This window comes from Salvia splendens, chromosome 8 (genome assembly GCF_004379255.2).
Source record: "Salvia splendens isolate huo1 chromosome 8, SspV2, whole genome shotgun sequence".
Lineage (NCBI taxonomy): Eukaryota > Viridiplantae > Streptophyta > Magnoliopsida > Lamiales > Lamiaceae > Salvia > Salvia splendens.
The window spans coordinates 26,089,328-26,105,550 of NC_056039.1; the positions used below are offsets into that span (position 1 = coordinate 26,089,328).

A 16,223-nucleotide genomic window follows, 5' to 3' on the forward strand; every position below is an offset into this window, starting at 1 on the left:
TAGGTTATTTCGTCCATAGAATGATTACCTAATAACCTATCATTCTATGGACGAAATATATCATTTTATAAAATATAATATCATTTTATGGATTAAAAGTATCATTCTATGCATGATGAAAAAATATAATTTTATAGTGTATAAATATCATTTTTAGTAAAAATGATATTTTTGACCCATAAAATGATAGGTTATTAGGTTATCACCGTAAATATGATTATCATTTTAACGCACCCCTATATATATATATATTGCATAAAAAGGAAAAATATGATCAGGGTATCTTTTATTATATTGTAGCCATAAAAAGAACTTTGAAATCCTTAAATAATGTGCCATGTAAACAAGCATGGGGAATTTTGCCATAATCAAGTTCACGAAAATTATTAATGTTATACTGAGAAATAAATGGTCTTGGTCATATATCTTCCTAAAGAATTACTCCTTTTATTTGTTGATGGATAATTGACCAAAATATCTATCAACTAAATTACTACTTTTATTTGTCCTTCAAGATACTCAAATCTTAATTCATGTAATTCAGTGTATTTAGCTTTTCAAAAATACTTGATGGCTTCCACCAGATATCCAAGATACATTTTCAAAAATCTTAACATACATTAAAAAAATGTGGTCAATGATTTATGGTGGTGGTTCACCAAATAAGGTGTGGATAAACTATCAAAAGAAAAGAGTTATATTGCTCTACAACCGGTATATATATTATTAAATTGGAATTTTCATAATTTTTGGACCGACTTGAGTAGCACTAAGTTGCTGCTAATGCATATATTAATCGATAATACACCCACTGTCAAATTATCGAAGCCCACATGATCTAAAAAATCCCAGAATATTTAAAAGCGTATGGCAACTAAACACCATCACTATGGCGTGTGCACGTGCTCTACAGTAATAGTTAGTCAAAATCCAATATTCTTGCCAAAGAATGAGACATTTTATTAGATGACGAATTTATATTGAGTCAAAATATCAATATAACTCACTTCCGGGTTACAATGGGGCGATCTTTGAAGATCTGAAATCCAAGTTTCTCCTGGAATATAATTCACCAATGAAGATCGAGAGATTGAGGGATGCCATCACATCTTTTCGGCAGCAAGATGATGAATCTTTTGTTGAAGCATGGAAAAGGTTTACTGAGATGTTGAGAAAGTGTCCCAGCCATGGTCTTGCTCCTGGCCGCGATCTTGTCAAATTTTATCAAGGCTTAAACAATGAAAGCATGAGACTTATAAATGCAAGTACTGGTGGAGATCTTGATAATAAGACACATGAAGAAGTGATGACCTTGTTTCAAAAACTAGCAGATAATCAAAGAAACTGGTACAATCCAAGGAGAGTGGTTGAGAAGAAAGGAAATACATTCGGAGCTTCAGTAGAATCTGAAAGAATGACAGCGGTTGAGGCACAACTAGCTAATATTAGCACCCAAATGACATCGGTGGTTAAAGCAGTATTTTCCATGCAGCTGAACCCACAACCTCAAATTGTTGCAATGGTTAAATGTGGATTGTGTCAAGGTGGGCATCACACAGATCAATGTCAAATGATCCAATCCCAAGAAACAGTTGAAGATGTTAATTACATAGGCAATAACCGCCTAGGTTTTAACCAAGGGGGTCAATTCAATAACAATCATCAGAACTGGAAGCCTCAACAACATGGGAATTGGAACCAAGCTGGGTCAAGTAACAATGGTGGGAACAATGGCGAAACAACTCCCAACCCCCTGGTTTTGATAAGAAACCTTCACTAGAAGATCAGATGGGACAGATATTCGCTTTCATGTCAAAGAGTCAAAAAGAGAATGATTTCTTCAAAGAGAAAACAATTGAGAAGTTTGGACAGTTCGAGGCTTCTATGAGGAATTTGGAAACACAAATAGGGCAGCTTGCTACAGCTTCTCATACAAGAACTCCCGGCACCATTCCAAGTGATACAGTGCCCAACCCCAAAGGAAATGAACATTGCAAAGCAGTCACCATGAGAAGCGGAAGAAATTTGGATTCAATGCCTTTAATGGACGACCAAGGTACTTCCTGCATCTCGCATGCAGGGGCGGATGAGAAGTTAGGCTTGCATTCCTCGCATGCAGGGGCGGACGGGGCATGTAAGGGAAGTCCTGCGTTGGTGCAGGATGCCCAACATGGTCAAGAACAGGCTGCATCCGGCAGCAAGGAAGAAGGCGATGAATCTAAGTTAAATGGAAGACTTACAGCAGGATAGAAAGACAAAAATGTCAATGAGACCGAACCTAAGAATAGCAAGTCTAGTATTCCTAACGACATTCCACTGCCTCCATATCCATTCACGAGAAAGAAGCGAGTGCGGCAAGAAAAGAGTTTTGAGTGGATGATGAACGTGATTAGAAAGGTGAATGTAGACATCTCATTGGTGGATCTTTTCACCAATTTCTCGAGATTCTCCAAGTTCTTCAAAGACATGATGGCAAACAAGGAGAAACTTCAGGATGAGGGGATTGTGGCATTGAGCACGAATTGCTCACAACTGATATCTGGAATCATGCCGACGAAGAGAAGAGATCCAGGAGGCTGCATCATACCATGTGAAATTGGTAACACGATTTTCACAAAGTGTTTATTGGACCAAGGTTCAGGTATCTCACTTATGGCATTGAAAACTGCTCGTGCCATTGGTTTGGAGGAAAGAATGGAGCCTATCGATATCGCTCTACAATTGGCTGATCACTCCATAGTGAAGCCTACTGAAATTGTTGAGGATGTCTTGGTTAAAATCGATAAGTTCATCATTCCTGTTGATTTTATTGTGCTTGACATGCCAGAAGATAAAAAAGTGTCAATTTTGTTTGGTAGACCATTTTTAGCAACGGGAGATGTATTGCTTGGAGCAAAGGATAACTCTGTTACATTCAGAATTAATGGTGAGCAACTGACCATTAATGTTGAGAAGGCAATGAAACATTCTACTGATGTAAAGGCATGTTTTCGAGTAGATGTCTTAGACAGATGCATCTTTGATAAGTCGTGCTATTCTACTAGAATTGAAGGAAGTGTGTTTGAAAGGGGAAGTCTAGAAAGAGACTTTGACTCCACATTCAAGATGAGTATCGATGACATGGATGGAGAACAAGTCGATCAATCGAGCTTAGAGAAACAAGTTGTGATTGACACATGTGTTGCAGATTTGAGACCATCAATTGAAGTGCCTCCCAATCTTGAGTTGAAACCACTCCCAAACAATGCCAAGTACGCATTCTTGGAGAAAGATGAGACCTTTTCCAGTTGTAGTTTCAGCAGAAATGAGTGTTGATGAAGAGGAAAAATTGATAGAACTATTGAAGAAACATAAATGAGCTCTAGGATGGTCTATAGCCGACATTAAAGGGATAAGCCCAGCAATATGCATGCACAAAATTCTGCTAGAAGAAGGGGCTAAACCAGTTAGAGATAGGCAAATGAGGTTGAACCCACTCATGCAAGAAGTGGTTGAGAAAGAAGTTAAAAAGCTATTGGATTTTGGGATGATTTACCCCATATCCGACAGTGAGTGGGTAAGCTCGGTGCAATGTGTACCAAAGAAAGGGGGAATAACCGTCACAGTTAATGAGAAGAATGAAGTCATGGCAACAAGATTGGTTATGGAGAGTGATTATAGGAGATTGAATAAGGAAACAAGAAAAGATCACTTCCCTTTGCCATTCATGGACCAGTTGCTTGACAGAATTGCAGGATATTCCCATTATTGTTTTTTGGATGGATACTCAGGGTACAATCAAATCACGATTGCCCCGAAAGATCAAGAAAAGACAACATTTACTTGCCCAATTGGTACTTGTGCTTACCGTCGTATGCCATTTGGCCTATGCAATGCACCGGCAACATTTCAGCGGTGTATGATGGCAATATTCAGTGACATGAATGAAGATGTCATGGAAATATTCATGGACGACTTCTCCGTCTTTGGGTAATCCTTCGACCAATGTTTAGACAATTTGAGACGAGTTCTGCAAAGATGTGAAGAATCCAATCTCGTTCTTAATTGGGAGAAATGCCAATTCATGGTTAGAGAGGGCATAGTTTTAGGACACAAAGTATCAGAGTTGGGGCTGGAGATGGATAAGACCAAGATAGACGTGATATCAAAGTTGCCACCCCCAACGAACGTGAAAGGCATCCGTAGTTTCCTAGGCCATGCATGATTCTACAGGAGGTTTATTAAAGACTTTTCAAAGATTGCAAAGCCATTGTGCAACTTACTTGAGAAGGATGCCAAGTTCGTCTTTGATGATGCATGCCTTAAGGCATTTGAACTATTGAAAATGAAGTTGGTCGAAGCACCCATAACACTATGCAGTGGGGGCCGTGTTAGGCCAGAGAAAGGATAAGATCCTTCACGCTATATACTACGCCAGCAAAGTACTCAATGATGCGCGGTTGAATTACACAGTGACAGAGAAGGAAATGCTAGCAGTAATATTTACTTTTGAGAAGTTCCGTGCTTACTTATTAGGCAAGAGGGTGGTGGTCTTCACAGACCATTCGGAATAGTAAGTATTTGATGAACAAGAGGGACGCCAAACCTCGTTTGGTGAGATGGATCTTACTATTGCAAGAGTTTGATGTTGAGATTAAAGACAAGAAAGGATCTGAAAATGTGGTAGCCGACCATCTTTCAAGATCCATCTTTCAAGATTGTAAGGATTGCAAGAGACGCAAGAGGAAAAAGAAAATGTCATCAATGAGAAATTTCCTGACGAGCAAGTGTTACAAGTGACAACTCGGGAAACATACATGTCGTGGTTTGCTAGCTTGGCAAATTACCTTGTCACGTGTATCACACCAGAAGGGCTCTCTTCAAACCAAAAGAAAAAGTTTTTGAGTGACACCCGCATGTATGTATGGGAAGATCCTTTCCTCTTTCGTATATGCATCAATGGAGTAATTCAGAGATGTGTGGGAGAGCATGAACACAATCAGATTTTGTCTGCTTGCCATGATTCTGCGTATGGCGGCCACTTTGGAGCACGTCGCACTGCATTTAAAGTGCTCCAATCCGGATTCTTTTGGCCATCGATCTTCAAGGATGCAAAGGCCTATGTTGAGAGATGTGATAGTTGTCAAAGAACATGCAATATCTCGTGGAGGAATGAAATGCCAATGAACAACATCCACGAGGTAGAACTCTTTGATGTACGGGGAATAGACTTTATGGGACCATTTTCCAAGTCTAATGGGCAACAATACATTCTTGTAGCTGTTGATTATGTATCTAAGTGGGTAGAGACAGTTGCCTCAGCAACCAATGATGCCAAAGTTGTCTTGAAGTTCATCAAGAAACATATCTTTAACCACTTCGGGACACCACGAGCTATCATCAGTGACGGAGGAATATATTTTTGCAATAAGCTTTTTGCAAACCTCCTTAGCAAATACGGTGTTCAGCATAAAGTTGCTACCCCATACCATCCCCAAACTAGTGGCCAAGTGGAAGTTTCGAATCGTGAGATCAAGAGGGTGTTGGAGAAAGTAGTTAAGCTGTCTCGCAAAGATTGGGCGGAAAAGTTAGATGATGCATTGTGGGCATATCGAACGGCTTACAAGACTCCAATTGGAACTTCGCCATACAAGATGGTTTTTGGAAAAGCCTGTCACTTGCCGGTTGAACTTGAGCATAACGCTTATTGGGCTTTTCAAAAGCTCAACTTAGACTATGAGGCTGCAGCCGAGAAGAGAATGTTCGATATGAATGAGATTGATGAGTTTAGGCTACGCGCTTATGAGAGTGTTGATCTCTACAAGGAACGTGCCAAGAAGATACATGATGCAGCTATTAAACCTCGTCAATTTCATGAAGGACAACTAGTTCTTTTGTACAACTCTAGGCTAAAGCTCTTCCCGGGAAAATTCAAGTCAAGATGGTGGGGTCCCTATGTGGTGCACAAGGTGTACCCCTATGGTGCTGTTGAGCATTTTTTATTTTTTATTTTTGTTTTTTTGTGTAGGAGTGAAGATGGAGGTCGTATCTCTGGTGTTGGAAAAAAGAGTCGTCCAACCCACCCACCCATGAGCTTCACAACGACAGGAAGTATCTTTATACCTACCTTATATTTGTCTTCTACCTTGGGGACAATGTAGAATTTAAGTTTGGGGGAGGGTTTAAATTTTGAATTCTGTGTGTGCATGTTAGAATGATTTCCTATGGATTGTTACTTGTTGGGAGTCACTAAGTGGACTTAGCTTTTCCTATGAACTTGTGCTATGAACTTAGTTGTCACCTACTTGCTTCTGGAGAACAAGGAGTCTTACTTGTTAATTTAGGAAGGAGTAGTGTTCTTTGGTGTCCGATTTCTTGAGCTAAAGAGAGAGAACTATTTCGGTTTTGAAAAATGAGTTAAAAAATCTATATGGTTAATTTGCATAATTTGAGTAGGACTTGACTATATTTTGTTGATGTCGATGCACAAAAATGATCTAGGCATTAGGACTAAAAGCCTCATTGTCAAAATATCACATGCCTGACCCTACATAAACCCCTAGCGAGCCAGTTTGAGCCTTATAGCCTAATTTCTTTGTTAAAATTTTGAAGTCACTATGCTAGCATATATGATATATCCTTTTGTTAGCCCTTCTTCTCAGTCATTGTCACTAAAATTGAGGTGCTAGCACTTTGGGTAGTTGCTGTTGGTGGCAAAAAAAAAGGCCATAAGTTTAGATGCTTGTTATGTAATATCCAATTTATGCTTGAGAAATAAAGTGCAAAGTTGCTAAGTTAAAAAATAAAAAGGAAAAAAAGGCAGCCTGCTCATAGAGAAAAAGCCAAGGTAAAAGAAAAAAAAACTCAAATTAGTGCTCGAAAGAAAGAAAGAAAAAAAGTAGTTTGATTTGTTTATGTTGAAAAATCTTAAGTCTGGGGGTGGCAAGCTGTGGAAATTTCATGCTTAATTATTATGAAGCTTTGGGAGATGTTGTCCTATGGGATGTGCTAGTATTCTTGATTTTGGTGGAATGAGCTACTGACCAAATTTGATATCCCACCTTAACCAAAAGCCCCATTACAACCACAAATAAAGACCTTTTGATTTGTGCAAAGGTATTGACATTTTGTTAATGAGTTCTGCTTTGAGTTTTGTGAAAAGACTAAATAGATTTAAAATAGAGAATAGCCGAATGAACTTCTTTTGACGATTTAGCAACGATGGTTTGAGACACTAGAGTCATTGCTTGGACTTGGATTGCTTGTTGGATAACTAGATCTTAAGGAGCTGGTTTGTGTTCATACTTTCATTCTAAGTCATGTTCAAAGGAGAATGTGGAGTTAGCTTAGGTAATCTCGTGACTTGTGAGAGTTTTTATGATATGAATTTGGGGATTTCATGAGTCTCGTCGTGATTTGAAAACCTTTGTGCTTGATTGCTTATCTTCCTCGAGGACGACCAAAAACTTAAGTTTGGGGGTATTTGATGTAAATCAAATAATGTTAATTCTACTCAAAGATTTCTCCTAATTTTTATATGAAAATCATCTATCAATTAATCATTACAATTGGATTATTATATATTAATTGATATATGTACACGTAGAGTGGAGATTTACGGCACTGACCCAGCGTGTTTGAATCCAGTTCTTGATCATAACAGCATTCAAAACCTTTCCAAGTCTAAAGGAAAGGAAGATGCTGCTGGATTTGCATCTCTGAAAGGAAAACTGCCTCATTGGCTTCAAGAAGCAGTGAATGCTTCCGGTAAACCACCTAAGCCTAAGGATCCTTTGCTCAGATTAAAGAAGAAGAAGAAGAAGAAGAAGAAAAAGAAAAAGAAGTCACATGGACCTAGAGAAGAAGTTGCCTCGACCTCCACAACTCAAGGGACTTCAGCAAATTATACAAATGGGCCTATCAACTATTTAAAAAATAAAAGAGGCCTAATTACTTGAAGGAGACGTGACTTACTTGGGCAGGAAGAAAAAAGGATATAAAAAGGGGAGTAAAAGGAGCGCCGACGGAGGAGAAATACAGAGAGAAATATAGAGACTAATTTTGCAAAGAAGGGAACTTCAACAATTTATCATCCTCAACATCTCCGAAATTGATCCATGTTTTCATTCAATATTGTTGTTCCTAGTTTAATTATGTTACGCTAAGAATCTTGCGTTACTCCAAACACGTAGTATGACATTTTGATTTCGTGATTTATTCTATGCTTGTTTTTATCTCATGTTCGTTATTACTACTTATTTAATTGAATGAATTTATTACTTTAGGTGCATCTTTAGTGATAATTCTATAGTCTTGATTTAATGTCTCTTTAACTTGAATTGAGATGGATTGTGGTGGTAATGAATTATCAATTGAAATTGTTTAGACGACAACTTGATAATGAATTTTGATCTTAATTGCAATTGTACTTTGAATCTCGCGCTTCCGTAGGGTTCTTAGGATTATTGAATTTGGTTTAAAGAGTAAGTGTTTAGCTATTCTTTGACTAGTTGATGCTTAGCATGTTTAGTGCTTGCAGGTTGAATAATTTTAAATTGTCCCGAACGCATGAGATAGAATTGAATGCATAGGATTAATCCGTGTCTTGTTTACAAGTGTTTGGATTAGCAATTGTCTCACTTGTGTTAATTTGAATTCAACTTTATTTTTCATTATTTTCATAAAACAAACTTCAAACAAAAACTGTCATCTTTACTGTTATTTTTATTTGTTAGGAGTTAAACGAACTTATCTTCCCTGTGGATCGATACTTTAAATTACTACACATGAAGTTGTACTCTTGGAGTGAAGTGGTAATATTAGGGATAATTTCGTGAACTTGAATGCATATCTATTGTGATTTAAAAAGACCTAAAATTACACATCAGGATTGTTTATGGATTTCTAACAATTAAACCATTATGTTTATTCAACATATGGGAATGAAGTGTGTGGATGTGTGACGCTACTTTTTCATTAATCGTGCTTTGACTAATCTATATATATATATATATATATATATATATATATATATAGGGGAACGTTATTCTCCTTTTCACATCTTAGATCCTTTTTCCTTCTTAATATTACGCATTAGATCTAAGGCATCAACGGATCAGATTGATTCTATAAAACTGGTTCCGTGTTGCATTATAGAAGGTGGTTGTATGCATTACAGGGTTATTATTGACATTTGACGGAAAAGTAACTGTCACATTTTGGTATCTGCGAATAATGCACCACATGGTCACGAGTAATGCATATAATTGACTATATAATGCACAATATGTGAACTGCAATGCATACGAATAAGATGTACCATGTTATGATGTTTGGACACACGTTTCTTGTTTCCCCTAAGGGTTTAATAAGCTTAGGGGCTAGGGTATAGTACGTACGCATTAATAACAAATTATAAAACGATACGAATAATTCACCAAATTGTCACGAGTAATGGATGTTATTAACTATATAATGCACAATATGTGAACTGCAATGCATACGAATAAGATGTACCATGTTATGATGATTGACACACGTTTCTTGTTTCCCCTAAGGGTTTAATAAGCTTAGGGGCTAGGGTATAGTACGTAGACACGTATGTAATCTTCACATGGTAACGAGTAATGGATATAATTGACTATATAATGCACAATTTGTGAACTGCAATGCATACGAACAAGATGTGCTGTGTTATGATGTTTGACACACGTTTCTTGTTTCCCCTAAGGGTTTAATAAGCTTAGGGGCTAGGGTATAGTACGTACACATTAATAACAAATTATAAAACGATACGAATAATTCACCAAATTGTCACGAGTAATGGATGCTATTAACTATATAATGCACAATATGTGAACTGCAATGCATACGAATAAGATGTACCATGTTATGATGTTTGGCACATGTTTCTTGTTTCCCTTAAGGGTTTAATAAGCTTAGGGGCTAGGGTATAGTACGTAGACATTACTAACAAATTGTTGTTATTGGAATATACGTATGTGCATTATTTGGTTTAGGTAGTGCATTATGTAGCTGTTAATTGTCATTATCTCAGTATATTATGCATTATTAGAGGTATTGTGTATATGGGTTAATCAACGGATTGAAGATTACATACGTGCATTTAGTAATGTCTACGTACTATACCCTAGCCCCTAAGCTTATTAAACCCTTAGGGGAAACAAGAAACGTGTGTCAAACATCATAACATGGTACATCTTATTCGTATGCATTGCAGTTAACATATTGTGCATTATATAGTTAATAACATCCATTACTCGTGACAATTTGGTGAATTATTCGTATCGTTTTATAATTTGTTATTAATGCGTACGTACTATACCCTAGCCCCTAAGCTTATTAAACCCTTAGGGGAAACAAGAAACGTGTGTCAAACATCATAACACAGCACATCTTGTTCGTATGCAATGCAGTTCACAAATTGTGCATTATATAGTCAAATATATCCATTACTCGTTACCATGTGAAGATTACATACATGTCTACGTACTATACCCTAGCCCCTAAGCTTATTAAACCCTTAGGGGAAACAAGAAACGTGTGTCAAACATCATAACACAACACATCTTGTTCGTATGCATTGCAGTTCACATATTGTGCATTATATAGGCAATTATATGCATTACTCGTGACCATGTGGTGCATTATTCGTAGCGGTTTCCAGTCATTATTAGATTACTATTGTACCCTCATAATGCACAAAATAGGACAAATAATGCAACACGAGATTAATTACCCAATGTTGATCTTGACCGTCCATTTCTCTAATCTAATGGCTGATATTAAGAAGGAAAAATGAGGAAATATAGGAAAAGGAAATGAATACACCCCTATAATATATATATATATATATATATAGAGAGAGAGAGAGTCGTGATCATATGATAACCCCCAAATATCGTAATAACCCTATAGCCAAATCTGGACCACACATATTTCTAATCATGCGGTTGAGATTCAAACTTAGATTTACTTCATAAAAAAAAGTGCGGGGGTAAAACTGTCATTTCTCTCATTTAATCTCTGAATTTTGCCAAATATCACGTAAAATGATAAATTGATAAAATGATAGGTTTATTGCATAAAATGATAATCTAAGCGGATAAAATTACAGAAACCTTATAAAAATGATAGTTTACCCGGATAGAATGATACTCTGAGTTGATAAAATGATACTTTTAGCTTATAAATGTTAGGTTTACTGCATAAAATGATAGTTTTGCAGGATAGAATAATACTTTCAGCCTATAGAATGATAGTTTTGTCGGGTAGAATGATACTTTCAGCCGATAGAATGATAGGTATTTTTGGTGTATAAAATGTCATTTTTGTTTAATAAAATGATACTTTTACCTGATAAAATGATCATCTAAGCGGATAAAATGACAGTAACCTTATAAAAATGATAGTTTAGCTGAAGAAATTGCATATAAGCTGATAAAATGATACTTTAATGTGACAAAATGACATAAAACTGATAAAATGATAGTTTTTCCGGATAGAATGATACTTTCAGCCGATAGAATGATTGTTTTGTCGGGTAGAATGATACTTTCAGCCGATAGAATGATAGGTATTTTTGGTGTATAAAATGACATTTTTGTTTAATAAAATGATACTTTTACCTGATAAAATGATAATCTAAGCGGATAAAATGACAGTAACCTTATAAAAATGATAGTTTAGCTGAAGAAATTGCATATAATCTGATAAAATGATACTTTAACGTGACAAAATGACATAAAACTGATAAAATGATAGTTTTTCCGATAGAATGATACTTTCAGCCGATAGAATGATAGTTTTGCCTGGTAGAATGATACTTTCAGCTGATAGAATGATATGTATTTTTGGTGTATAAAATGACATTTTTGTTTAATAAAATGATACTTTTACCTGATAAAATGATAATCTAAGCGGATAAAATGACAGTAACCTTATAAAAATGATAGTTTAGCTGAAGAAATTGCATATAAGCTGATAAAATGATACTTTAACGTGACAAAATGACATAAAACTGATAAAATGATAGTTTTGCTGGATAGAATGATACTCTGAGTTGATAAAATGATACTTTTCACTGACTGATAAAATAATATATGTTAGGTTTATTGCATAGAATGATAGTTTTCCCGGATAGAATGATACTCTGAGTTGATAAAATGATACTTTTGACTGGCTGATAAAATGATAAAATGAGCGAAATTCAGAAATTAAATGAGCAAAATTTGGATACGTAAATTTTATCATGAGCGAAATGACATATTTACCCCCGCGCTTTTTTTATGAAGTAAATCTAAGTTTGAATATCAACCGCGTGATTTTAAAAATGTGTGGTCCATATTTGGTTATAGGGTTATTACGGAAATTGGGGTTATCATTATAATGCACCCCTATATATATATATATATATATATATATATATATATATATAGGGAGATGATCAAAATAAGTATGTGTTTAAATCCAGAAATGCAGACCAAATCTCAGCCCTAGGATTAGATGATCTAATGGTCAATAATTAACCAAAAACACGGAAGGTCATAATTAAGCAATTTTAGGTCATATTATAATATTTGGATTTAATGTCATACTAAGATCGTTTTAGGTCATGCTTTGTTAGCATGACCTACAAATTACCTAATTATGACCTAAAAGTGCCCTAATTATGATATTGTTCTGCGTTTCTGTATTTAAATCCAGTTTTGCATAGATTAAAACCCTATATATATATATATATATATATATATATATACTCCCTCTATCCCATTAGAAATGAAACGTTTTCCTTTTTGGTCTGTCCCATTAAAAATGAAACGTTTCTAAAAATGGAAATAATACTCTCTCTACTTTTTCTTCTCTCTTACTTTATTCTCTCTTCATTAACTCACAAAACAACAATACATAAAATCTTGTGCCGAAAAGCAAATGTTGCATATTTAATGGGACAGAGGGAGTATATATATAGAGGTGTGATCAAATACAAACTCATATCTATAATACAAACTACAAACTTTAATCCTACACACTCCTTGTAATTGATCTACGGTTCATGTTTGGGATGCATATGGGGATGTCAACGCTTAACACAAATTATGTCACTGGGGGTGTTTATGGAATGTGATTCATGCATCGGTTACAAAAAGTCCTCATTTCACTCCAACCATTCCTTAACTTTGTCAATAACATTTCACTGATCTGTTCCAGATATGTTCCCAATTTCGTGTTGCCATTTGTGTGGTGCCTTTGCGGTTCTACTGATATTCCGTTGACATTACCCAAATATTCTGCTGACATTATCCACTGCCCATGATATATATATTCTGTTGACATTGTGGTTCTACTGATATTCTGTTGACATTCCCACATAATTAGGCGTTAACATTGCAAAGTAAACACACTACCCCAAATATTCTGTTGACATTATCCACTGCTGACATTGAACTTTTTTTTATGATGGCTAATGAGATTATGTATAGAGAATTGGTGCATTTCTGGTATGTTGTTGTTGAACTTTGCACGCATAATTTACAAATATGGTGCTGAAATGATAATGTTTTATTCCTCTACCTAACTTTCATAATCGAATTGAAATCACGAAGATTAAAATTGGTGCAAAGGTCACCGGAGAACTCATGTCACCGGAGCATAGGTCGCGTCAACACCGATTATTAGCACTCATGTCACCGGAGTAGAGGTCGCGTCAACACCGATTATTCGAACGATTGCTGGAGGCTTGGTTCCTTGAAGAAACGCGATTGACTGTAGTAGATAATTGAAGGGTTCGAATGGAGGAAAGGGGAGAGAAGAAACGTGATTAAGGGGTGGGTGTTGAAAAGGAGTAACTGACTGGATTCTCAATCACAACTTAACGCCTAATTATGTGGGCTGCTTAGTTACATCACTAAATTACCCTTAGTGAACAAATATATAGGTAATGTTGACATTATGTATACAATCTATACTAAGCGTTGATTATTTCTAATAAATGTGTAGGATTAGAGTTTGGATAGTTTGTATCTTAGGGGGTTCGTAGTTTATCACACCCATATATATATATATATAGGTGTGATCAAATACAAACTCTCTATAATACAAACTATACAAACTGATGTCAACGGAGTGTACAAATTCTGTCAACGGGGGCTGATGTCAACAGGGTGTACAAATTATGTCAACGGGGGTGTACAAATTCTGATTGTTCGATGTCAACGGAGTGTACAGATTTGTAGGAAATGTTGACATTAGAAAAATCTCTTATATTAACCGTTGATTAATTGTATTAAGTGAGTAGGATTAAAGTTTGTATAGTTTGTATTATAGAGGGTTTGTAGTTTATCACACCCCTATATATATATATAAAGATTAGTCAAAGCACTATTAATGAAAAAGTAGCGTCACACATCCACACACTTCATTCCCATATGTTGAATAAACATAATGGTTTAATTGTTAGAAATCCATAAACAATCCTGATGTGTAATTTTAGGTCTTTTTAAATCAGAATAGATATGCACTCAAGTTTATAAAATTATCCCTAATATTACCACTTCACTGCAAGAGTACAGCTTCGTGTGTAGTAATTTAAGGTATCAATCCACAGGGAAGGTAAGTTCGTTTAACTCCAAATAAATAAAAATAACAGTAAAGATGAGAGTTTTTGTTTGAAGTTTGTTTTCTGAAAATAATAAAGTTGAATCAAATTAACACAAGTGAGACAATTGCTACTCCAAACACTTGTAAACAAGACACGGATTAATCCTATGCATTCAATTCTATCTCATGCGTTCGGGACAATTTAAAATTATTCAACCTGCAAGCACTAAACATGCTAAGCATCAACTAGTCAAAGAATAGCTAAACACTTACTCTTTAAACCAAATTCAATAATCCTAAGAACCATACGGAAGCGCGAGATTCAAAGTACAATTGCAATTAAGATCAAAATCCATTATCAAGTTGTCATCTAAACAATTTCCATTGATAATTCATTACTACCACAATCCATCTCAATTCAAGCTAAAGAGACATTAAATCAAGACTTTAGAATTATCACTAAAGATGCACCTAAAGTAATAAATTCATTCAATTAAATAAGTAGTAATAACGAACATGAGATAAAAACAAGCATAGAATAAATCACGAAATCAAAATGTCATACTGCGTGTTTGGAGTAACGCATGATTCTTAGCCTAACATAATTAAACTTGGAACAACAATATTGAATGAAACCATGGATCAATTTCGGAGAAGTTGAGGATGATGAATTGTTGAAGTTCCCTTCTTTGCAAAATTAGTCTCTATATTTCTCTCTGTATTTCTTCTCCGTCGGCGCTCCTTTTACTCCCCTTTTTATATCTTTTTTTTTCTTCTTGCCCAAGTAAGTCACGCCTCCTTCAAGTAAATTGGCCTCTTTTATTTTTTAAATAGTTGATAGGCCCATTTGTATAATTTGCTGAAGTCCCTTGAGCTGTGGAGGTCGAGGCAACATCTTCTCTATGTCCATGTGACTTCTTTTTCTTCTTCTTCTTCTTTAATCTGAGCAAAGGATCCTTAGGCTTAGGTGGTTTAGCGGAAGCATTCACTGCTTCTTGAAGCCAATGAGGCAGTTTTCCTTTCAGAGATGCAAATCCAGCAGCCTCTTCCTTTCCTTTAGACTTGGAAAGGTTTTGAATGTTGTTATGATCAAGAACTGGATTCAAACACGCTGGGTCAGTGCCGTAAATCTCCACTCTACATGTACATATATCAATTAATATATAATAATCCAATTGTAATGATTAATTGATAGATGATTTTTATATAAAAATTATGAGAAATCTTTGAGTAGAATTAACATTATTTGATTTACATCAAATCCTCCCTCACTCCTAGCTCAAATGATTAATTTCTTTTTAGCCATTGTTTTTAAAAAATTATACTTATCAAAAAATAAAGTGAAGAAAAAGTAAAGTAAAAGAGAGAATAATATAGAAGAGAACTTCTTATACGTTATTCTTTCTCTTAATTTACTTTCTCTTTATTTTAACTATTTATTATCATCTTCTCTAAACACGTGCCGAAATAAAGTCAATCACTTGAAATGAGACATAGAGAGTAGTATTTATATTTGAGTTTTCTCCTAAATTTTAATATAAGGACATAAATACATGAACAATTAAGAATTAACTCAAATTGTATTTTCAGTTAAATCGAAATGACATCACACCAAATTAAATTAT

At 35.4% G+C, this 16,223-nt stretch overlaps 1 protein-coding gene across 1 annotated transcript; it reads left to right on the plus strand.

Annotated features, from left to right (window-relative positions):
* The first annotated feature begins 2,379 nt into the window (after positions 1 to 2,379).
* Positions 2,380 to 3,315, plus strand: LOC121745980. The gene has a single exon (XM_042139926.1). The coding sequence runs from the start codon at positions 2,380 to 2,382 to the stop codon at positions 3,313 to 3,315; it is 936 nt and encodes a 311-aa protein (XP_041995860.1).
* Positions 3,316 to 16,223: the final 12,908 nt, after the last annotated feature.